The sequence below is a fragment of the Esox lucius genome, chromosome 12, assembly GCF_011004845.1.
Source record: "Esox lucius isolate fEsoLuc1 chromosome 12, fEsoLuc1.pri, whole genome shotgun sequence".
Lineage (NCBI taxonomy): Eukaryota > Metazoa > Chordata > Actinopteri > Esociformes > Esocidae > Esox > Esox lucius.
The window spans coordinates 15,280,422-15,306,733 of NC_047580.1; the positions used below are offsets into that span (position 1 = coordinate 15,280,422).

General features: G+C 40.0%; 1 protein-coding gene across 7 annotated transcripts in view; it reads left to right on the plus strand.

Annotated features, from left to right (window-relative positions):
- Positions 1-26,312, plus strand: part of LOC105013840 (voltage-gated potassium channel subunit beta-2) — a 61,891-nt gene that overhangs the window by 21,706 nt on the left and 13,873 nt on the right. For 4 of the 7 annotated variants that reach the window (XM_034295770.1, XM_034295772.1, XM_010875650.3 and 1 more), the window contains 8 exons: positions 10,227-10,270; positions 11,397-11,434; positions 12,160-12,239; positions 14,502-14,546; positions 15,459-15,503; positions 18,611-18,654; positions 21,131-21,217; positions 21,684-21,769. In XM_034295770.1, the coding sequence (XP_034151661.1) occupies positions 10,227-10,270; positions 11,397-11,434; positions 12,160-12,239; positions 14,502-14,546; positions 15,459-15,503; positions 18,611-18,654; positions 21,131-21,217; positions 21,684-21,769 (469 nt within the window). Of the gene's footprint in view, positions 1-1,496; positions 2,172-10,226; positions 10,271-11,396; positions 11,435-12,159; positions 12,240-14,501; positions 14,547-15,458; positions 15,504-18,610; positions 18,655-21,130; positions 21,218-21,683; positions 21,770-26,312 lie in introns of those variants that run through there. The other 3 variants (XM_020051382.2, XM_010875651.3, XM_034295771.1) reach the window with 3 other exon arrangements.

The following is a 26,312-nucleotide window of genomic DNA, read 5'->3' on the forward strand; positions in this document are numbered from 1 at the left end:
AACTTTTGACTTCTACTGTAGATAACACATAACAGTCACAAGGATGACCACCCCAAGTGAGAGTACAATTCCAGTGGCCTAGCTAATAAAGACAAGGAAGAGCATTGTTTAAATGGCTAAAAGAGGATTTCCATATTTATTGCTTACTGAAAATCCATTTAATATCTTATAAAGTTGCTGGGGAAAAGGGGTGGTAAGATTTGTGTATTTGTGTAAAATCATTTTACTAGTCTAAATCCTAGTAAAAAAAACGCAAACACTATTTTCAACTAAGGCAGATCAATTATTTTGAATGCTAAACGTTAAACATATCTAAAAAAATTATATATATATATTTTTCTTAAATGCTTCATAGTTTTAATACATTGATATAAATATTTTAACTGTAATCTTGGTCAAATATACATCCTATATACATATCTCACACTCTTCCATTGTCCCACATATACATTACTCCTCTATGGCCCCTCCCTTTTCCCTCTCCTCCCTCTCAAAAACGCACATGCTCTTTCCCTTTACCTCTCACCCACAGACTCACACTCTCTCTCCCTTTACCTCTCACCCACAGACTCACACTCTCTCTCCCTTTACCTCTCACCCACAGACTTACACTCTCTCTCCCTTTACCTCTCACCCACAGACTCACACTTTCTCTCCCTTTACCTCTCACCCACAGACTCACACTCTCTCTCCCTTTACCTCTCACCCACAGACTCACACTCTCTCTCCCTTTACCTCTCACCCACAGACTCACACTCTCTCTCCCTTTACCTCTCACCCACAGACTCACACTCTCTCTCCCTTTACCTCTCACCCACAGACTCACACTCTCTCTCCCTTTACCTCTCACCCACAGACTCACACTCTCTCCCTTTACCTCTCACCCACAGACTCACACTCGCTCTCCCTTTACCTCTCACCCACAGACTCACACTCTCTCACCCTTTACCTCTCACCCACAGACTCACACTCTCTCTCCCTTTACCTCTCACCACAGACTCACACTCTCTCTCCCTTTAACTCTCACTCACAGACTCACACTCTCTCTCCCTTTACCTCTCACCCACAGACTCACACTCTCTCTCCCTTTACCTCTCACCACAGACTCACACTCTCTCTCCCTTTACCTCTCACCACAGACTCACACTCTCTCTCGCGCACGCTTTATAACTATAACGCTCTCACACACATGCACAGACGCTATCCCTCTCGCTCAAGTTTACAATAGGTAAGCACTATTGAATGATTCAGTCAAACAGGAAGAAGATTGCTGTACAATATCTGCTTGACAGGCACAAGAGAAAAAGAAAGAGAAGAGACCAAAAAATACAAACGGGTGATTTGAGAAAGGGAGAAGGAGGAGGGGGACAGTAAGGGCTCCCTGAGTGCTCTGGAGACACACGTGACCATTGAATTAGTGGGTTGATGTGATTGGTTGCCTGGCACTGATTGTCTGTCGGAACTGTGGCGTGTGCTCCAAACAGCAACGTTCTAGGCGTAGGCGCATCATTACAGTACACCACCGGACGAGCAGCTGTGCTTCACTCTGTCTAAATCTCTTATTCTGCTTCATTGGACAGTCTGGATCTAGAAATTCATTTTTGTTCTGCCTCTGAAAGCCATAGTGGATTCTGTGACAACACTGGACACGAAGCTGCTGCACAACAACTCTCCTTTCTGCTCTTTCTGTCAATTTGCCAAGCTGTGTCAAACTTGCGGCTCAACTGTCAGTGGTTTGTTCTCTTTCATCGTGTTTTTCTGGTGAGGTAGGCAACACGCTAAGACTTAAAACCTAACTGCTTTGTTACCAACCTCACTCCGAAAGTTTCCTTTCTCCTTTGTCATATTAGTTGTCTCCATCAGAGAGCTCCTTCAAACTTGTTTGAGTGCCCGAGTTGAGGCTTTTCCACCCGAGTTGAGGCTGCCCTGTGGGGCCGCTGTCATTGGGCCGCCAACATGCAGGTGTCATTAGTGTGCTCCGATAACCATCGCGGAGGGGGCGTCACGCGCACGACTGAGGAACGTCTGAACCAGCGGAACTCCAACAGCCCCAGTCTGGGAACCAAGAGCAGGTTCCGTGCCGTGGCCATGGTGGCCCGTAGCCTGGGACAGCTTTCGGTCAACATCCCTTTGTCCAGCGACCAGAGTATACGCACTGGCATGAAGTATAGGTAGGAGTCTTGGAATGCTGATGGTTGTGTTGGGTGTTCTGGTAAGAGTGGAATGTATATCAGCAGTGACACCTCGCCTCTTTACCTTAGTAAGAGTTACACTACAGTACTTAAGTAATGAAAAGACTACATACCTGCACCTTGGCAAGGCAGGCAGGCTTGAGTAGAAGATAACTTGTTTCTCTGTTCAGTGATTCAGTGTCTTTCTGTTCAGTTGACTTTCTGTTCAAGAGTGTAGAATAATTTGAGAGACCATTACCTTAAGCTCTGACATGCAAGGTTTACATGTGGACAGTGCATTTAAAAACTATTTTGACGACATTTTGTGGTTTGCTAAGTGGGATTGAAAAATCCAAGGGTGATTTTGTATAATTTATCTTAAAATGGTACCCCATTATGTCAAAGTGAAAAAACAATTAATTTAAAAAAAACATTAAATAAAAAAACACAATTAAAAAATAACAATTCTCCCTGTTTGTTAAGGCATACCTAAACTATTTTCGAAATAAAATGTGGCTTACATTGAGTTAAAAGGAATCATCCTATTAAATAAAAAGGGAAGGCAAGCACAGATAAAAATAAATCCAACATTGAATAACTCTGAAAGTAAGGTCATGGTAATAATTGTACTGTAAACAAGGTATTAAATCATCCAGACATGTTAACGGTACAGTCGTCCATCTGACCTGAGCGGTCCATGGAAGTGACCAAAGTGACACAGATACAGTTAGGTCTGAAAATGTTTGGACACTGACACAATTTTCATAATTCTGTCTCTGTACACCACGACAATGTATTGGAAATGAAACAACCAAGATACAGTTGAAGTGCAGATTTTCTGCTTTAATTCAAAGGGTTGAACCAAAACATTGTATGAAACATTTATGAAATGCAACTATTTTCATACACAGTCCCCTTAGTTCAATGTAATTGAACAAATTAACACAATCATAAAGTGTTCATTTTCAATACTTGGTCAAGAAACCTTTTGCAGGAAATGACTGCTTGATGTCTGGAACACATGGACATCACCAAACATTGGGTTTCCTCCTTTGTGATGCTTTGCAAGGCATTTACTGCAGCTGTCTTCAGGTGTTGTTTATTCATGGGTCTGTCTGCATTAAGTTTTGTCTACAGCAAGTGAAATGCATGCTCAATCGAGTTGAGATCAGGTGACTCGGCCATTGCAGAAAAATCAATTTCTTTGCCTTAAAAAACTCATGGGTTGCTTTCACAGTATGTTTTGCGTCATTGTCCTTCTATAAAGCGAAGTGCCATCCAATCAACTTCGTTGAATTTGAGCAGACAATATATCCCTATACACTTCAGAATTCATCCGGCTGCTTCTGTCTTCTGTCACATCATCAATAAACACCCAGTGCCACTGGATGCCCATGCCATGTTTTACAGATTATGTGGTATACTTCAGATCATGAGCCATTCCAAGCCTCCATACTTTTTTCTTCCCATCATTCTGGTACAGGTTGATCTTAGTTTCATCTGTCCAAAGAATGCTGTTACAGAACTGGGTTGGCATTTTTTTATGGCAGTATGTGAAGGGGTTTTCTTCACCATGGAAAGGATCTTAAAATCATCCCCCACTGTTGTCTTCCATGGATGTCCAGGCCTTTTTGTGTTGCAGAGCTCTCCAGTGTGTACTTTTTTTTCTCAGAATGTACCTAACTGTTGATTTGGCCACTCATAATGTTCCTGCTATCTCTCAGATTTCTTTGCAGCCTGTTTCACTTCTATTGAGAGCTCCTTTGACTGCATGTTGTGGGTTCACAGCAAGAGCTTCCAAATGTGAATGCCACACCTGGAATCAGTTCCAGACCTTTTACCTACTTCATTGATGAAGAATTAACAAAGAAATAGTCCACACCTGTCCATGAAACAGCTTTTGAGTCAATTGTCCAATTATTTTTGGTCCCATGAAAAAGAGGGGGCTACATATTAAAGAGATGTAATTCCTAAACTCTTCCTTCAAATTGGATGTGAATACCCTCAAATGAATGCTGAGATACTGCAGTTAAAATTTTTTACTGTAACTTGAATATTTCTGGGTGAACAGCAAAAATATCAAAACTTGTCAATATCCAATTATTTCCAGACCTAACTGTAAAATGTGTATTATGGGAGAAAAGTATGGATAAATATCAATGTGGTAACTCCACAATAATGACAGAGAAAATAAGAACACAAATATACAGAATAACAACAGAAAATGCAATCAGAATGCAACAGTATTAATTAATACAGAAAATGTCATTAGCAAAATAAATTGCTGAAGAATTCATCTTTTGGCATACATGCAAACCACTGCCTTATGTATATTGGAGGCAAACTCACATTAACATTTTATTCCTTCACAGTATTTTTGAGTGTACCAGAAGGCATCAAGAGTTACCTAATCAATGATCTCTCATGCAGGGATAGTAAAGTTGTTGCTATAAGCCCAATTAAGAAAGTACCTAGAATTAAATACTAGATTGTTTTTCAGAATATACTGTACATATATCCGGAAACCCATATATGAGATGCTTAAGGTTGTTAAGTTCTCATTTTAAGCAACATATTCCAGGGCAGTTCTCTCACCTGAAGAACTTTCTGGAAAAAAGATTGAACCATTCTCCTGAAAAGCAAACGGCATATGTGTAAGAATGTTAATTATCATTAAATTTTTCAAGTTATCTTTTTTTATTAGAAGGGCATTGTTAAAGTGAACATTTTAATTTCAGTTTCAATCGTTATTGTTTTTCATTTAATTTAATGCCCAAATGAAGAATGTGGTTAGTGTGTGGTTAATCTATTGAGATTACCTTATTACCTTGTTACATTGCATATACCATTATTATCTTGAATTAGTTACTGTTTCCATAAGACAGCTTACAAAATATTGTTCCAAGATAAAAAGGAGAGTAGAGTCATATGGAAACCAAGTGTTGCCACATATCAATCGTATCAAATAATGCATTGCAGGTGTGGGGTTGTTTAGCAATTCACAGGTACTGGTAGAAGAAGACTTTGGCTCAGGAAGGCATGGATTGGATATGGTAGTCCTGCTTTAAGTTGAGGTTTGGTTATTAGTCATATAGACACAATATACATAGAGTAACCTGTGTCATATATTGCTTACTTGCGTGTTTGCCTGGACAGTATAACAAAAATAGAAAAGTACGAGGAGAATACAATGTAGGTCATTGATTGATTTTTGCAGGCCCACCATTACGTTAGTGCTATGAGGTACAGTACTAAAGTGGGGATTGCATTCAATAGGTTTCCCATCTGCAGAATAGCTCTCCCAAAATGAATGTCTGCTGTTCGTCCTATTATACCTTTATAAGCATTGCTATTCTCATAGTAGCACCTTCTTATTTATCTACAGATGTCAAATCTTAAAATAATCCTGCTTGCTATATCCACTGCTCCACACATACAAAGCCAGAGGAAAGCACTGGTTTATACATTGCCTTACATAGCTGCCACACAGTACCAGGGCTTAGCTGAAGGGTAAGGGGGAGCACAGATTCTCAATAACTGACTGCAAGAACTCCCATAAGTTCCTTAAAAGGGTTTTTGTTTTAATTATTACTTTGTTGAGTTTCCCAACAATGGAGATGTCTCAGAGCATAGTAACTAGATATTGAGGTCCCATAGTGTCAGCTAGCTAGCAAGAAATGTAAACCATTTTACTAGCTAGCTACGGAATATTACATTTAATAAATGTTATCCCCTGTTGGCATACAGTATACATTTAACTCCAAAAGTATTCAGTTCTGCATTCCAATCCGTCCTACTCAAGTCATAGGATCAAATGAAGCGTCATGTTTGGAACAGTGTACTTTTTATCACCACTTTAACACTCCCACATGCATTCTGGTGATGAGTTACAAGAGTTTTCATGGATTGTGAAATCCTTTCAGAGAACCTGTGTTACCATCTTTGTTTGTACACGGTTAGAATACCACACTCGTCTCTGTTAATTTGTACAAACATGCACATTTCACTGATATCAAATCATAGTTTAGCACATCAGTGGCATCACATCTTGGAATCATCTTTGCTTTTTCATTAAATGAAGACCATAAAGTCACCATATACTGTAGCGAGAAACAATCCTACAGAAGGTAACCAAGTCTTTGTTACCAAACATTGTACAGGATTATATAAGCATTGATTTTGTACGAGCCAAGGTTGTCAGTCGAACTGAAAAGGCATTCGGTTTTTCAGACTACATTCCCAGACTCATCATCTTTTCAGTGAAAGAATAGTAGAACTGTTCAACGGTATGACTTCCCAGCCTTGTTGTTGTGGATGCCAGAGTGAAAGCTTTGTAGGCTTGGTTGTCTGTCATGCCAGAGAATCAGCAAAACAAAGCCACAGAGAATGTTCCCATTGGCTCCTTAAGGCCAGGCGCTGTCTCTCACTCCCCCCCACCCCCCTCCACCCCCTCTGCATCCAGGCTAGGGAAGTGTTGTGTTAGGTGACACAGTGCACTGGAGGGGGTCTCTCTAAATCGTTCTTGTTTAAACTCACCCAGACTCACCCCAAACACACACTCATACTTTGTGAATTTTGTATCACACTTGTATCACACTTTCAATGAAATAAATTCTGTATTAGTTGAAATATAATTTATCAAATGTAGCATATTAATGACATGTTGGCTTGACACAAGCTTCCTTTCTGTATCCCCAAAAATCAGGCCTGCAGGCAAACTAGGCATGTGTTCACACAAGCGTTTATAACCCAGCACAAGCTTTAGCCCTGGGCTAGGATTCATGCTTGTATTCATATGCTTGGGGCTAACAGAAAAATGCAACACCATGTTACATTATATCTCTGACACTCAACCAATGTGACAATGTACATCACGGACACACAACAAATGTTTACGCTTTCTGCACATGCTTTAGTTAAATTCATGATGCTCTGGTGCTTGGCTACAAACGCTGAATACAGAACCATTGTCCAACTGTTTGGGTGTGCACCAGGTTAGTAAAACATCACATTAGGTATATGTAGCACTTAGCAGTCCTTTTTGTCCATCATTTTTATTTTATTTTATTCATTTTAATAGGCAAGTCGATTAAGTTTTCTTTTACACAAAAGCATGTCAGAATATTTAAAAAAAAACTTAATAACGCCTAAACTACATCATATCCACATAACATTGTTTTAACGTTTCATATTACTTCTAGTAGATTACAGATTTTTTTTTTAAAGAGAGTTCGCAAGACTCTCTAATGTAAAGACAATCAGATTAGGATTTGTACTGTTCCCAAAAACATTACATATGCATTATACAGTTGAAAAACTATAAATGTAATATATTTAATTTAAAAAACAACATCACTAACAATATAAATACATGAAAGTGAAGACGATGGATCAGCGCCAGCAGCAGAGCCAAGTACAGTTGAAGAGAGTTGAGATGAGGGGACGAACGATGTGGTGTCAGAGTTTTACTACCCCAGATGTAGACCTGTATCATGTACAGAATGGAGGTTTCCCAGACACATTAAGTCTTGTCCTCTCTCTGATAACAATGTGGCATCAAGGCAAGGATGGAGAAAAAACAATGTGAGAAGGCTGTAATATATACAGCTGTTTCATTTTTTATGCAAGGCAAATTAACAAGAACATTGCACTACAACAAAAATAGACAACAATAATATTGGCTGTGATTAGTAATAAGGCTGACAAGTGATATATTTTTATGTGATTCCTAGATCCTCTAATAAACATTGGTTTTGATGCTCAATGGATAAATGTTTTCGGATGGCTCAGACATAATGAAGAGGGAATGATATGCTCTGTATGCTAGAATCATTGTGGAGCCAATGTGATTGGGAGCATAATAAAACAGTCAAGCAGAAACAATAGCGATAACAAAAAAACATCAGGTTAATAACCTCCATATTTTACCTTTTTTTTTAAGATGCAATATGTAGCATGTTAATATGTAAAGAATAAATATATTGCTTGTGTATTTTGGTTGCTATTAGTGAGGACATTGTAGCATGCACTAGCAGCTCAAGTGGACATGGACAAAAGGACAGATTTAACACTATAATAGTTGTATTTTTTCAAGTGTGTATCCAGATATTATATAAGGTATATCACAGAGGGCCTCCAGTAGAGCACATGGGAGCAGGGGTTGGGGTACCACTTTTGCCTAATTTTGAGCCAAGAAAAACCCTGAATAGTGCCAATGAACCACACAGGTATTTGTACTTTTAAATTACAGGACCTACTTTATGTTGAAGTCTGAGACAGGTGTGTGAGGCCATAGTGGAATGAGAGGAGATGAAGATTCCCAGAGGAGACGTTGCACTGGAGGGGGTCTGTGGCTTAGAGGCAAGGGGGGGTCACCCACAATGTTTTGGAGCGCACCATGGCATTACTCTACATTTGGATTCCCCTCTATAGTGCCTCAAGGTATTTTACAACACCAAGCAAGTTCATGAACATTAGCTTTAGTTTCCCAGGTGTTTGGAAACTCCAGGATGTAAATGGAAAGGTCAAGACAGCAACCCATGCTGTCTGATCCAGAGACAGGTAGGGAAGCCCTGTACCAGTGGTAATCCTATCTGATGGCATGTACCTTGTACTCCCTTTGCTATGAAACACTTACTTGGCAGTAGACAGCACAACATCAGAAAGTAGCATTTTAATCGGCAAGGACTGTGGAAGGGATTGGGGTTGAAAACTATTTTATGAGACTAAAACGGGGACGGTGAAGCCTCATGAAGAGTAACAGATGCTCACTGGAACGGATCTCTCCATGCAGGCATTAGTTCACCTGGAAGAACCAGCCGGGCATGAATCCTTGAATCCCAGATCCCTTAGTCCAGCAGTTTGGTGTGTTCGGAAGAAGAGGAACACATACAGTACACCATCATTATCACATGGAGGAATTAGAGTATGATCGTTATAAGTAAAATGTTCACTGCTGCTGACAGTACTTTATCGAATTATTAATTAGACAAAATTATCATACTGTTTATTCTAAACTCCCACACACGCTAAAAAAACAGCAGGTTTTAATCAATATGAACACTGGCCAGACATAATGTTCTGGCCATTTCAGAACCTTAGGTTTGGAAAACTGTCACAACCTTCCTGTTTATAATATATTCCATCAGGTTACACCTACCAAGGGAGGAGGGTTGGTCATCTGTGGAAAATCAATACTGTGAGGTTTTATTGAACATTCTGCCCAAATGTCTCTCTCACTCTCACTGTCTGTCACCCACACAGGATGCCACAAGTGACTACTTAATACTTTTAAAGTTTAAATATATATTTTTTTGCAATACTCACTCTGCCCAATACTGCTCTCGAACCTTTTTATTTAGAAATGAACAGAATAATTTAGCAAAACATTGATATGTAATCAATTTGCAAAATTGCATGCTTTCTTACAGATTTTACTAAAATGTATGACATGATACGATTTGGTCTGAAGCCCATCTGTCCTAATTACTCTAATTGCTACAATTCACCTACAGTAGTTTCCACGTGGAGAATAACTTATATAGTTCTCCTTGAAATCACTTAAAACGAGTCAATTACTGAAATTGGAATCCCTCGACTGTATTACATAAATCAATCAACGAGAACTATTTATATAAACTTAATGCTAATCGTATTTCACATTTCTCCAATCGAAATTCGACAAAATCGCCGATATGCAATGTGAAAATTAGCTAGCAAAGTTCAAGCACAGAAAAACAGTTGCGCTGGACAAAACTTTGAAGCTACTCCCTTGATTTAAACTGTTGTTGATGTAGTGTCTTTACAAATATTCAAACAGATTGTCATGTTTGTGGTGTAGACGACTCTAGACGATAGCTCTAGGTTTTGCATTTAGGTTTTGCGTAAATGAACAACTAAGGACAACGTTAAAACATTGTGGTACTGCACCATTTAGGGAACAGAGAGCCATTTGGAATTTAGAGACTACAGTTCATATTATTATCCTTTCGTTCTGTCACAGCACATGAAGAGAAATGTCCGCATTCACGGCGAAAATGTTCTCTTTGTTCACAGAAACCTGGGCAAGTCTGGACTCAGGGTATCCTGTCTGGGATTAGGTGAGTGTGTACATTAATTGAATTCAGTGCAATGCACTATTCATGTGTACGGCAGGACATTTATTGCAGGGAGTTACAAAATAATCAACTTCTAAGCTCTGTATATGTTTACCAGATAGTCTGCAGAAAATAGACTCCTGCATAGGCTGACACAGACATAAGCCACACACAGACTCACACGTTTGTTTATCTATCCTTGTGGGGACCAAAAATCCATGTTCCCTATCCCCTAGCCCTAAACATAACTCTAATCCTAACCCTTAACCGAACCCTAAACTTAACCTTGCCCTAATCTTGTTCCCAGACAGTTCTGCACAAATCTGATGTAAACATGGCCTTCTGGCCCTTGATGTAACATGGCCTTCCATAGCCTATAAGAATACCGCCAGATATCTGCATCTCAATAACCATTGGCTCAATTGGTAAACTTTAACAATCCTTAGAAAAATCATCCCGCTCAGTAATGGGACCTATCTGTCCAATGTCTTGCCAATAAAATGGGGTTTAAGGCCGGGTGTCTCTGTAAAAGCACTTTGTGACAACTGCTGTTGTAAAAAGGGCTTTATAAATACATTTGATTGAATAAAGAGATGGCGTTTGCACTTCTAACTGGGTGCTTCCTTGACATTTGTAGTATAGATCTACCACATTTTTTCAGGATAGTCTTTCTTCTCTGTGTGGCATTGACCTCTTAGCTCAGATGCAGTAGGAAATTTGCTAATTAAGTAGCTGGAAAGTTGTATTTGCGAGTACACTACGCCCTGCCAGAATCCTGCCTCCATTTGGAGCCAAGCTTTGCAGTGTTGTTATTCGGCAAAATTCAAAGATGACAAAAATTTTCCTCAGTGAAGTCCCTCCTACAAGGCCAACTTTTTATGGAAGGTGTTCCAGACTCATATGCGCTGTGTGTAATAGCCTGGGGACATGGCTGTAATGCCTAATCCCAACAGTAACAACAATTCTAACAATATGCCAACTGTGAGTTTTCCAGGAACCATAACATGATTATTTTTCCTAGTGGGGACCCTTTCACAGGTTTACTACCCCAGATGTAGACCTGTATCACGTACACAACGATGGTTTCCCAGACACAGGTTAAGTCCAGTCCTCTCTCTGTTCTTCACAGGCACATGGGTTACCTTCGGAGGACAGATCACAGACGAGGTAAGCAGAGACAAGCTCCATTGATTCAATGTCCATTTTATAATAGAACAATATCCTAATCCATCCTTACTCTACCATGAATCCAGATTTCAATATCCAGTTTAGTTACTTAATTCATGCCCTGGTGTTATTTTTCCTTTCTTTGTCCTTCATTCAATTTCTGTTATGCTTATATATGGAATTATTACAATTTTGGTCATACCATGGATCATTTAGGAACTTCATTGTGAGTTTTAAGACCTATCTCCTGTAATAGAGACAATCACAGGGAACGGACACATTCCATGGCATGGATGGAATTTCATAAAAAAAATTGCAGACAGAAAGGCAAAAATTAAACTGCTGCAGATGGTGGTAATGCCGCCCAATCTAGACAGCCTGACAATGGCAGTTATGCAAGCACGTTGTCACATTCTTCTCCTTGTCCTTTGACCCCCCAGAGCTGCTGTTCTGGGGACATATTATTATCCCCCTGACAAGGCCTGATTGGAGGCAGAGTAAAACAAGGTCTAAAACGAACCCTTTTGTGTTTAGATATTTATAACAGAACGGGGTGATGTTCATCTGTTTAGTAGGCACCTATGGGAGTTTTATTATGTATCTACGCAGAATTCCTTCGTGTTAATTAGGTCCTTTCACTTTAAACAATATCTGTTGTCTACAATAACTTTGACAGACAGATGTCATCACTCCCTCTATCTCTCCCTGTGTTTCTTTCTCTGTAGATAGCAGAGGAGATAATGACATTGGCTTATGAGAATGGGATCAATCTGTTTGATACAGCAGAGGTCTACGCTGCTGGGAAGTGAGTGCACACACGTGCACATGCAGACAAACACACACACATACAGTTAGGTCCGGAAATATTTGAAACAGCTGTCCAATTACTTTTGGTCACATGAAAAAGAGGGGGCTGCATATTAAAGAGCGGTAATTCCTAAACCCTTCTTCCAATTTAAAGCAGAGAGACTGCACTCTCTAAGCCCATATTCATTATTTTACTGTAACTTGAATATGTTTTGGTATACAGCCAAAATAATAAAACCTGCATCCGTGTCCAATTATTTCCAGACCTAACTGTATGCACACACACACACACAAACACACAGAACCATGCTTACATTCTATCTGTCTGTTTTACTGGGTGTCAATGGACTAAACAAACATGACTGGTGGAACTTCTATCCCCTCCAACTATGAGTGGCCTGATAAAGAAAAGATGGAGTGATAACCATGGCTCTTAGTAGACCTTAAAGGAATAGTTCCACCAAAGGACAAAATTACCCACTAGTACTGTTACCTTTAACTAAGTATGACTGCTTAGATATTACACACTTTGGTAGTGTTATCTATATACCACACATTTTTGCAAATGTGTGCTTTGTAATTCACTGTTTTTACAAATGCTAACATTTTATAATTTTTGGTGCATATCAACTTCCTTCATATCATCTATATAGTACTTTTGTGAGCTTCATAATCCATTTTTAGAATTTCGAAAGATTTTAAAATGCTACCTGAAGATTTTTTAAATCTAAGATTTTAATGGGAACTGTGCCGGAACCACTTTGTCAGATTCGGACAGACAAACATGCATACACACCACACACGCAGTACCAACGCTACAAATATACACTTACAAACCTGTGTTTGATAAGAGCTGTCGTATGGAGTCAGATATGCTTGATTGGAAATGATGAGAGCCATTCATGGAGAACACATTAGTCCTTGGGGCAGAAATAACATCTGTCAACATTTGCAGCAGCAGGGAGATGCTGTGTCCCTGACCTGATCTATCCTCCATCTTCCCCTTTTCACATCTTTAGAACGTGGTTTAAATGTGTCATAAAAAAATCAAGAACAGACGACAAACCACTCTCCAGGGGTAGCTGTGTCATCTCTGGGGCAGTCTCCCCTTGCCAGTTTGGGAGATGAGTTGAGTGGTATCGAGGGCAGCATTTCCTTTTGATTTCTTCTCCCTCTTCCTTTTTCTTCTTCCCGAGCTGCTCTGCTGTGGCCCCAGAGGCAGCTGTGTACGAATAGGGGTGACCTGGCACCTCCAGAAGGCTTGTTGGGCACAGGCGGGGCTCTGGACAGCTCATATATATTGTGGCGCGAACACACCTCTACGGGCTGCATCAGTTTCGCACCAACATCCCCAAGGTAGAAAGTTGGCAGTTTCCGGAACCTCGAGGAGGCAGCCAGCAGGGCCAGCCCAGCCACCTCCCATAAGGACCTCATCAGGGGCTGTACATTAGGGCCAGCCCAGCCGCCACTCCCATAAGGACCTCATCAGGGGCTATACATAAGGGCCAGCCCAGCCGCCTCCCATAAGGACCTCATCAGGGGCTGTACATTAGGGCCAGCCCAGCCGCCTCCCATAAGGACCTCATCAGAGGCTCTACGTTAGGGCCAGAGCAGAACAGCTCTGGGGAGAAGAAAAACAGAAACAGGGATAAGAAAAAGCGAAAGAAGGAAAGCATATGCCATGCAAGGCTACCCTTGATATACCGCTCAACCCATTTTCCGCAAAACCGCGACTGGGAGGTTGCCCCTCACTTCCCCACCTGCCATTTCTACACAGACTTTCAGGTCTCCCCAGAAATGTTCAGGTTCAAAACTGGGCTCAGGCTGGGCTATTCATAAGGACATTCACATACTTTCACAAAGTTATTTATCAGTACATTTGCTAATGGGTTTCTATGTGTCTCTTTTTGTCTGGGTTATTGTGCGTAGATTCCTTAGGAAAATAAAATCTATCAAAACAATTTTAGAATTAGGCTGTGATGTAACAAAATCTGGGAAGGTGAAGGGGGCTGAATACTTTCTGAAGGCACAGTATTGAAAAATGCGAAGCTTGCAAAAAAATATTATAAGTAGCTCTCATGCCCAAAGGTTGGAGAGCCCTGCATACTGTAGAATGTTTTTTATGTAAAGTTGTTTAATCTCTCCCAAATAACCAGAAGGTTCAATCTAGAACACTAAATAGCCTCTGGTATTCAGTGTGGTACTAATTAGCTGTTAAGTGGTACTGTAGTAAGGATTTATTTCTGTTCTTTTTTTCCAGGGCAGAGATAGTATTGGGGAACATAATCAAGAAGAAAGGTTGGAGGTGAGTAGAGTATTGGAAGACTTTTGTAGTTGTCTTGAGACAATAGTAATCACATAAACAACCAGGTCATCAGAAAGGATCAGCTAAGGACGCACTGGGTAATCAGAAAGGATCAGCTAAGGACGCACTGGGTAATCAGAAAGGATCAGCTAAGGACGCACTGGGTAATCAGAAAGGATCAGCTAAGGACGCACTGGGTAATCAGAAAGGATCAGCTAAGGACGCACTGGGTAATCAGAAAGGATCAGTCAGTGAATTTGGAAGTCCCAGCTAGTTGACAATAACATTAAAATGGCAATATATACATGCACATGTTCTTCTCTAGTCATCTAATTATCTCTATGCACTTGCCCCAGGTCATTAGTCTTCCACAAAGTCACAACATTTGAAACATTGTAGGTCTTTCAGGGGTAAAACACTGACATGGACTGATTTGATCTATTGATGCTACATACAGACTATCCATCTAAAAAGAAATCGGGGCACTGATGCAAAACAAAGACATCTGGAGGACACTGCTACTTCCAGCTCTTTTCCTGTTCAGTAATGTAACCAGAGGCAGCAGTGGTAATAAAGGTCTACATAAAAAGTGCTATATAAATGCTGCCATATTTTATATGCTTCAGTCCCAATACATATTGAGGGCACATGGGCAATCATTGATTGATAATATGACCAATTATTAAAATAAATTAAAATACTTTTGTTTGGAGAATTAGCAGATGCAATTTATTTGCCTATTATATCATTACTGGGCCCAGGACAACAGTATGGTCTAAAAATGCAGAATCATTAGAATAAAATAATTATAAATATAATAATGATTATAACATAATACACTGGATCTTCCATGTTTTTAAGTCATACGTTTACCATGCACCTGTTTCTCATACACTACGGTCTCTTTAACAGACGTTCCACCTTGGTCATCACCACCAAGATCTTCTGGGGAGGAAAGTATGTATTTTGTGAAGCCTTCTTGTGTCTTTTTGTTTGTGTAGGGTGTGTGTTTGGGTGAAAAATGAGGTTTAAAGTTTCTTACAATTCCTTGATAAGAGATCTAGCTAAAAGCAGCTGCAAAAGTGTACATGCTTGTCTCATCTATCATCTCTGTTGATGATAAATAATGGTGAGAGTGATTGGCTGTTGAATATTCTAGAGTAGGGACTCCAATATAGAAATTTGATTCATTCTATGAAACTGTGCCCAATATTAATATACAGCTTATAGCGATTACAATATCTGACCTAACCCCAAGAAGAAAAACTTGTCACTCAAGACAAATAAACCTACACTGTTATTTTATTTTCTGTATTTCCAAATAATTGTAGGATTCTGTTGAAATTGGAGAGATTAACCTACATTTAATCTTTGTCCTATAAAATAACTGGAAAATATCTGTATTGAGAAAACACAAATTGGCTTTGAAACCTTGTTTATAAAATAAACTTTTATATGTATTCCTACAGCTTTGCTGTTGTTAATTTTGTTAGCGTTCATGTTGGTTGGGACTGTTTGGAAGATGCCAGTGAGTTTTTCTGTGGGCCAGCCTGTTGTTTACAGTGGGGAGAACAAGTATTTGATACACTGCCGATTATGCAGGTTTTTCCACTTACAAAGCATGTAGTCTTCAACTGTGAGTGACAGAATCTAAAACAAAAATCCAGAAAATCACATTGTATGATTTTTAAGTAATTAATTTGCATTTTATTGCATGACATAAGTATTTGATACATCAGAAAAGCAGAACTTATTTCCTGTAGTTCTTGACCAGATTTGCACACACTGCAGCAGGGATTTTGGCCCACTCCTCCATACAGACCTTCTCCAGATCCTTCAGGTTTCAGGGCTGTCGCTGGGCAATACGGACTTTCAGCTCCCTCCAAAGATTTTCGATTGGGTTCAGGTCTAGAGACTGGCTAGGCCACTCCAGGACCTTGAGATGCATCTTAAGGAGCCACTCCTTAATTGCCCTGACTGTGTGTTTTGTGTCATTGTCATGCTGGAAGACCCAGCCACGACCCATCTTCAATGCTCTTCCTGAGGGAAGGAGGTTGTTGGCCAAGATCTCGCGATACATGGCCCCATCCATCCTCCCCTCAATACGGGTAGTGTTGCGTAGTGTGTTACTAATGGTTTTCTTTGAGACTGTGGTCCCAGCTCTCTTCAGGTCATTGACCAGGTCCAACCATGTAGTTCTGGGCTGATCCCTCACCTTCCTCATGATCATTGATGCCCCATGAGGTGTGATCTTGCATGGAGCCCCAGACTGAGGGAGATTGACTGTCATCTTGAACTTCTTCCATTTTCTAATAATTGCGCCAACAGTTGTTGCCTTCTCACCAAGCTGCTTGCCTATTGTCATGTAGCCCATCCCAGCCTTGTGCAGGTCTACAATTTTATCCCTGATGTCCTTACACAGCTCTATGGTCTTGGCCATTGTGGAGAGGTTGGAGTCTGTTTGAGTGTGTGGACAAGTGTCTTTTATACAGGTAACGAGTTCAAACAGATGCAGTTAATACAGGTAATGAGTGGAGAACAAGAGGGCTTCTTAAATAAAAACTAACAGGTCTGTGAGAGCCAGAATTCTTACTGGTTGGTAGGTGATCAAATACTTATGTCATGCAATAAAATGCTAATTAATTATTTAAAAATCATACAATGTGATGGGGGCCAAGCAAAGAAGTTGTTGGAACCCTTTTATGTTTGTATGTTTTTTTATTATTATTATTAGTATTCTCTATGAAATTGAGCTGGGCGGGTCTATGACTTTAGATGTCCATTAACCCCAAATGGAACATCAAACAGCTACGAAACAAATCATACTCATGAATGTGTCTGCTAGAAATGGACAGGAAAACTCCCATACAGAAATACCGCTTGGTGGCACTATAAACATAACCAATGTTTCTCACGATTTTGCTGTTGATAAAAACACACTTAAACTGCATTTCTTCCAAAACAGCTGAATGGATTTTGATGACAATTGGTGTAAAGGACGACTGGACCATTGTCTTTAAAAGTTATATTATTGTAAATGTTTCTGGTGGATTTTCAAAATATGCATGTGTGTGCTATTTCGGGTATAATAGATCACAACCCGATGAGATTATGCAGTCTGCCTGCCAGCCCTGTGGTGTAGTGGGAACATCCCGGTCCTTCAATATTATGACCCCAGTTCGATTCCCTTCTCAGACATTCCAAATTCTGTATCTCAAAGTTTTTCCACTAGGTGCTTTTCAGCCTTTACACAACAATACATATCTGAAATACCATGATTTTCATTTATTTGCGAGAATAATGGTATTACGTGACCCTTTTATGCTGTTATTGTTTTCCAAAAAAAAGAACCAGCCATGGAGTGATTGGAATCATTGATTTCGTTATAAATAGGCTGTATAGCTATTAGCTATATAGTCTTTGTGCAAGACTATTCTTTAGTTCCGTTTTTGTCCACTTTATTTCAGCAGAAATGTAACGGCTCAGATAACCGTTGCATTCTACTGTTTAAATAGTGTAATGATTAAAGACAGTCTGCCACATAGAAAACCAGGGATTTAAACCTGCCAGCGACAACAATATTCATCCCTCCTAATCGGCTGAACTAGGATTGGCTTGTTCCTTTTCTGTTTTCAAGGTCTTTTTGTTTTGTTTTGATTTACTCTCCTTCGATTGGACATCCTGGCTACTAGCGGCATTGGGCATTTTTAAATAGCAAAAATGTTCTCTAGTGAGAGCATGCAGTGAGATGCTTCCTGTGCCACGCTTGGCTTGTGTGCCAACCCCTTTTAATAGGATGTTCTATCATTGCGGACCAATAAAAGATATTCACCAGCAATAACCGTAGGAACCCATTAAACTGCAATGTACTGCATCATAAACATGGAAAGAGGATACCTGTCTGCTAAATACATTGTATGGATGTTCCCTATTCCTATCTGTTTCACATTCAACCAATTTATATGGATATATCAAGCTACAGTATGACATGAAACTGTGAGTTGTAGCAAGGACATTCAGGTTTTATATCCGGGCAAAGGTTTTTGTTTTTTTTTGCTTTTCAGAGCAGAAACAGAAAGAGGATTGTCCAGAAAACACATAATCGAAGGTAAGTCACACTTAGTGAACAAAGTCAATATGGCATTTGGGTCCAATTTTGTCATTTACACTGTATATACACTCACCTAAAGGATTATTAGGAACACCATACTAATACTGTGTTCGACCCCCTTTCGCCTTCAGAACTGCCTTAATTCTACATGGCATTGATTCAATAAGGTGCTGAAAGCATTCTTTAGAAATGTTAGCCCATATTGATAGGATAGCATCTTGCAGTTGATGGAGATTTGTGGGATGCACATCCAGGGCACGAAGCTCCCGTTCCACCACATCCCAAAGATGCTCTATTGGGTTGAGATCTGGTGACTGTGGGGTCCATTTCAGTACAGTGAACTCATTGTCATGTTCAAGAAACCAATTTGAAATGATTCGAGCTTTGTGACATGGTGCATTATCCTGCTGGAAGTAGCCATCAGAGGATGGGTACATGGTGGTCATAAAGGGATGGACATGGTCAGAAACAATGCTCAGGTAGACCGTGGCATTTAAACGATGCCCAATTGGCACTAAGGGGCCTAAAGTGTGCCAGGAAAACATCTCCCACACCATTACACCACCACCACCACCACCAGCCTGCACAGTGGTAACAAGGCATGATGGATCCATGTTCTGATTCTGTTTACGCCAAATTCTGACTCTACCACCTCAATGTCTTAACAGAAATCGAGACTCATCAGACCAGGCAACATTCTTCCAGTCTTCAACTGTCCAATTTTGGTGAGCTGGTGCAAATTGTAGCCTCTTTTTCCTATTTGTAGTGGAGATGAGTGGTACCCGGTGGGGTCTTCTGCTGTTGTAGCCCATCCGCCTCAAGGTTGTGCGTGTTGTGGCTTCACAAATGCTTTGCTGCATACCTCGGTTGTAACGAGTGGTTATTTCAGTCAAAGTTGCTCTTCTATCAGCTTGAATCAGTCTGCCCATTTTCCTCTGACCTCTAGCATCAACAAGGCATTTTCGCCCACAGGACTGCCGCATACTGGATGTTTTTCCCTTTTCACACCATTCTTTGTAAACCCTAGAAATGGTTGTGTGTTAAAATCCCAGTAACTGAGCAGATTGTGAAATACTCAGACCGGCCCGTCTGGCACCAACAACCATGCCACGCTCAAAATTGCTTAAATCACCTTTCTTTCCCATTCTGACATTCAGTTTGGAGATTGTCTTGACCAGGACCACACCCCTAAATGCATTGAAGCAAGTGCCATGTGATTGGTTGATTAGATAATTGCATTAATGAGAAATTGAACAGGTGTTCCTAATAATCCTTTAGGTGAGTGTACTGTAGTACCTACTACACATGGGCGCATTTAAAAAAACATTGATGGTGGCTTTAATATAAAGGGGCTGTAGCTTAGGGTGAGCTTATAACTAACGAAAGTTGAAATAGCATATTTTACTGCTGAAAAGAGAAAATGTATTTTTCAGCAGTTAGCACAGGGTTTGAACATAAGCTGGTATGGCCTCCCGGAAAAATAAATTATGATTTTAACACATCTGAAGAATGTGAAATGCCAAGACAACTACATACTGTACAGGCAATGTCACCATTATTTAACATTACTGCATTTCAGCTGTACGAAAATTAGCACATGGACTTGAAAACTAGCTGTAGGCTTTGGCGGTACCTTTCAAATAACATTGTAGTTCAGATGGAACACTAAAATGTGGTCAAGGTGGGAGATACTGTGGTCAAGACAGAGACATCAACATACAGGAGCAAACACATCAATTCAGTGCAGGGGGCCCAATGAGGTTCACCAATTGTTGTTTGGCAATAAAAAAAATTTGTAACAGATGTTTCTTTCCATTCATCAAATTGTGGAAACACAGTGCAGGGTTTAAATGCTGGAATTATTTTAGCGAACATTATTTTAGCAATCACTTTTTGAATTGATTGACAATCAGTGCCCATTTTTATTACTCACAGAGATTATAGATAATATGTACATAATCTTAATTATTCTATGATCAGACCCATGAAAATGTTATGTTTATTGTCTTGGAAACACTAGCTCATGTGAAAATATTTGTCATTGGTCAAATAAGAAGTGGAACCTCTTTGTTAGACTAGCCCCTAATTTCCCTGATTAGCCAAGGGCCTAGTCTATTGGTTGCATTCAACAGGTGGTCATCTTCATTGATTGCATGTTTTTTCAAGATGTTAACATAGGTAGCCTATTTCTTTCTTAAACTAATTGGTTAAAGGTCAGATTGTTATATGGAATCACCTTTTTATTAATTATTGTGTTATCAAAAGATTCTGTCAAGGTATCATGTAGTTTAAAATAATGTTGATTGCAGTGAAATTAATATATAGAAGTCCCCTTTATTCCCATTGGGCTAATTAACTGTTTATCTAGTCAAATTCTAGTCAAAATCCAAGAAAATACACTACCCCCGGGGATCCCATTCTAACCACTAATGTATTGCTGTAACTATATGATCTTTGGCCTTTAACAATACAGGTCTAAGGGCATCACTAGACAGACTACAGCTAGAGTATGCAGATGTTGTATTCGCCAACAGACCTGACCCCAACACACCTATGGAAGGTAGGCTGAACCTTTCTCTACATGAACGCCAATCTCTCCTGATGTACTGTATCACGAAACATGGAGTCATCAAGGGCCTGTTCTGGGTTCTCGGTTGAAATAGGAAATGCTGTTGCCACTAGGCACAGCCTCTACTACTCAGCCAATCAATCGGCAGACACTTCTCTTTAAAATAGGCCTTTAAAACAGGCTGTTTTTTATTAAAAAAACACAAAAAAACACAATCTTACTGATCTCCTCTTATTTTGAAGTGCTGTTTTGCCATGATCAAATTCTCCAGACTGTGACTGCCAGATTTTTCATATAAATAAAATTTGAATTTTTTATTATATTTTGTGTAAAATTAAATACCAACTGATTTATATCTATTTACTCAAAACTCTTCTACTCTCTTTATGTTTCACCTACTCCACTCCTATTTGCCAATGTTGGGGACAATTAATGAATGATATATTTTAATTGGCAGAGACAGTGCGAGCAATGAGCCATGTGATCAATCATGGAATGGCCATGTACTGGGGAACATCACGCTGGAGCTCAATGGAGATTATGGTGAGATGTAATACATTTGTTGGAAATATTGACCAATAATTTGATTGACTGTCTATTCATATCTCAATTACCTAATTTGGTTATTAACCCAAATTAATCTCTGGATGCACCATTTAGTATTCATGACCATCTGTTTGCACTGAACTTTCAGAATACAGACAGATGGAGCAAGGGTTTGTAGTGTCAGATTAATAACCAAGTACTTAGTAACAGAACGAAATCTGTGCTTCTGTATGTTCTAAATCAGCGTTTCCCAAACTTTGTCCTCCAATACCCCCAACCAGAGGCAGGCTTAGTGATTTGGAGGCCTGGTATGGAGATAGATTTCTATCAAAATGTTGTAAACTTGAAGGTAGCATGTCACAAATATACAGGTGCTGGTCATAAAATTTGAATATCCTCAAAAAGTTGATTTATTTCAGTAATTCCATTAAAAAAGTGAAACTTGTTTAATGTATGCATTCATTCCAATTTTGATGATTATAACTGACAACTAATGAAAACCCCAAATTCAGTATCTCAGAAAATTTGAATATTGTGAATATTGAAGACACCTGGTGCCACTAATCAGCTAATTAACCCAAAACACCTGCAAAGGCCTTTAAATGGTCTCTCAGTCTAGTTCTGTAGGCAACACAATCATGGGGAAGACTGCTGACTTGACAGCTGTCCAAAAGACGACCATTGACACCTTGCACAAGGAGGGCAAGACACAAAAGGTCATTGCTAAAGAGGCTGGCTGTTCACAGAGCTCTGTGTCCAAGCACATTAATAGGGAGGCGAAGGGAAGGAAAAGATGTGCTAGAAAACGGTGTACAAGCAATAGGGATAACCGCACCCTGGAGAGGATTGTGAAACAAAACCCATTCAAAAATGTTGGGGAGATTCACAAAGAGTGGTCTGCAGCTGGAGTCAGTGCTTCAAGAACCACCACGCACAGACTTTACGCAAGACATGGGTTTCAGCTGTCGCATTTCTTGTGTCAAGCTACTCTTGAACAAGACACAGCGTCAGAAGCGTCTCGCCTGGGCTAAAGACAAAAAGGACTGGACTGCTGCTAAGTGGTCCAAAGTTATGTTCTCTGATGAAAGTAAATTTTGCATTTCCTTTGGAAATCAAGGTCCCAGAGTCTGGAGGAAGATAGGAGAGGCACAGAATCCACGTTGCTTGAAGTCCAGTGTGCTGGTGTTGGTCCACTGTGTTTTCTGAGGTCCAAGGTCAACGCAGCCGTCTACCAGGAAGTTTTAGAGCTCTTCATGCTTCCTGCTGCTGACCAACTTTATGGAGATACAGATTTCATTTTCCAACAGGACTTGGCACCTGCACACAGTGCCAAAGCTACCAGTACCTGGTTTAAGGACCATGGTATCCCTGTTCTTAATTGGCCAGCAAACTCGCCTGACCTTAACCCTATAGAAAATCTATGGGGTATTGTGAAGAGGAAGATGCGATACGCCAGACCCAACAATGCAGAAGAGCTGAAGGCCACTATCAGAGCAACCTGGGCTCTCATAACACCTGAGCTGTGCCACAGACTGATCGATTCCATGCCACGCTGCATTGCTGCAGTAATTCAGGAAAAAGGAGCCCCAACTAAGTATTGAGTGCTGTACATGCTCATACTTTTCATGTTCATACTTTTCAGTTGGCCAACATTTCAAAAAAAAAAAATGTTGTATTGGTCTTAAGTAATATTCTAATTCTCTGAGATACTGAATTTGGGATTTTCATTAGTTGTCAGTTAATTAAAAGAAATAAACATTTTAAATATATCAGTGTGTGTAATGAATGAATATAATAGTTACTGAAATAAATCAACTTTTTGATGATATTCTAATTTTATGACCAGCACCTGTACACAAGTGAGTCACAAATGCATAATGCAACTGAGACACAGTTTGTAATTAAAGGTTTAAAAAGCAAATCAAATCACAGTCAAGAAATATATGCATATACAGCTCTGGGAAAAACTAAGAGACCACTGCACCTTTTTCTTCCTTTCTGAAAAAAGTTGAAAAGGAAGGTTTTGTGTGAGGAACAGAAGTGTTCAGTTTGCAGACTTTGAATGAATAACAATGTAATTACATTAATGTTTATTAATTATGCCAAGTTCACAAGGCCCCTAATAACTTGAGGTCTTAATAGTTTTACTGTTAAGCAGTTTAATTATACATCTCAGAACCATGGGCTACAAAAGCTACATACATGGGCAACAAGAGCTACATACTGCTTAAGAAAACTCACCCGTCTGTGTTGCAGGTTCAGATATATTATTTTAAGCTAGCGCAAAGTTTGGTCATGTATTCGGTCTTGAAAGAAGGGTATGGTTCATTACAAAACATAGCATACATCTATATATTTTAAGGTTTTAATCCTGGCCCTCCTCCAGCAATGTTGCAATTTAGGAAGGAGATATAGTCAGGGTCAAGCTTTTTCACCATTTAAAGTGTTTCACTGAAAAGTAGATTTATGGTAAAGATGGAGCAGAGAGATTTGGTAAAAGAACCTCATGTGCATCGAAGGCAAGCGCTTAAACCGCAGGCCCACCCTGAGACACAGTTTGTAATAAAAGGTTTAAAAGGCAGGTAATATATGGGCTAGGATCGATGCAGACAGTCTGAACAATAGGTCAGGCAGATACAAATGCATGGCCAGTCCTAACAAAATGACTGTTTAAACTGTCAACATATTTAGATGTATCACTAAACACTGGATAGCATATTTTAGGGTCAAACATTTTTGGATCAATCCCACAAATTATGCATCAGAGCATGTATTTTCATTAGACTAACTCAGACAATTGAAAGCTAAACCAGGGGCTTAACTGTTTTTTGTATTTTTTGAGTGGGAAATGTTTATTAAGAACTGCAAGGAAATAGTAGTTAAAATAAGACTACACTTCCACTACTGAAAGCATAAGGTCAATTCTGGGCCAATGCACAGCTGCTAGGTTGTGTTAGGAAGGCCTTCTCATTAAAGTGTTTTAATTGGAACTAATAAGAGTCGATACTTGAATGGAGTAATCGATCTCCATTGTGGACACGAACAATACTACTGTGAGACTACAATAAAGTCTTGTCAGAAGACACTGTTAGTTACAGTGGGGAGAACAAGTATTTGATACACTGCCAATTTGGCAGGTTTTCCTACATACAAAGCATGTAGAGGTACACTTCAACTGTCAGAGATGGAATCTTAAACAAAAATCCAGAAAATCACATTGTATGATTTTTAAATAATTAATTAGCATTTTATTGCATGACATAAGTATTTGATCACCTACCAACCAGTAAGAATTCCGGGTCTCACAGACCTGTTAGTTTTTCTTTAAGAAGCCCTCCTGTTCTCCACTCATTACCTGTATTAACTGCACCTGTTTGAACTTGTATAAAATACTCTTGTCCACACACTCAATCAAACAGACTCCAACCTCTCCACAATGGCCAAGACCAGAGAGCTGTGTAAGGACATCAGGGATAAAATTGTAGACCTTCACAAAGTTGGGATGGGCTATAGGACAATAGGCAAGCAGCTTGGTAAGAAGGCAACCACTGTTGGTGCAATTATTAGAAAATGGAAGAAGTTCAAGCTGACGTTCAATCTCCCTCGGTCTGGGGCTCACCTCGCGGGGCATCAATGATCATGAGGAAGGTGAGGGATCAGCCCAGAACTACACGGCAGCACCTGGTCAATGACCTGAAGAGAGCTGGGACCACAGTCTCAAAGAAAACCATTAGTAACACACTACGCCGTCATGGATTAAAATCCTGCAGCGCACGCAAGGTCCCCCTGCTCAAGCCAGCGCATGTCCAGGCCCGTCTGAAGTTTGCCAATGACCATCTGGATGATCCAGAGGAGGAGCGGGAGAAGGTCATGTGGTCTGATGAGACAAAAATAGAGCTTTTTGGTCTAAACTCCACTCGCTGTGTTTGGAGGAAGAAGAAGAATGAGTACAACCCCAAGAACACCATCCCAACCGTGAAGCATGGAGGTGGAAACATCATTCTTTGGGGATGCTTTTCTGCAAAGGGGACAGGACAACTGCACCGTATTGAGGGGAGGATGGATGGGGCCATGTCCTCCTTCCCTCAGTAAGAGCATTAAAGATGGCTGGGTCTTCCAGCATGACAACGACCCGAAACACACAGCCAGGGCAACTAAGGAGTGGCTCCGTAAGAAGCATCTCAAGGTCCTGGAGTGGCCTAGCCAGTTTCCAGACCTGAACCCAATAGAAAATCTTTGGAGGGAGCTGAATGTCCTTATTGCCCAGCGACAGCCCCGAAACCTGAAGGATCTGGAGAAGGTCTGTATGGAGCAGTAGGCCAAAATCCCTGCTGCAGTGTGTGCAAACCTGGTCAAGAACTACAGGAAACGTATGATCTCTGTAATTGCAAAGGTTTCTGTACCATATATTAAGTTCTGCTTTTCTGATGCAAATTATGCAAATTAATTACTTAAAAATCATACAATGTGATTTTCTGAATTTTTGTTTTAGATTCCTTCACTCACAGTTGAAGTGTACCTATGATACAAATTACAGACT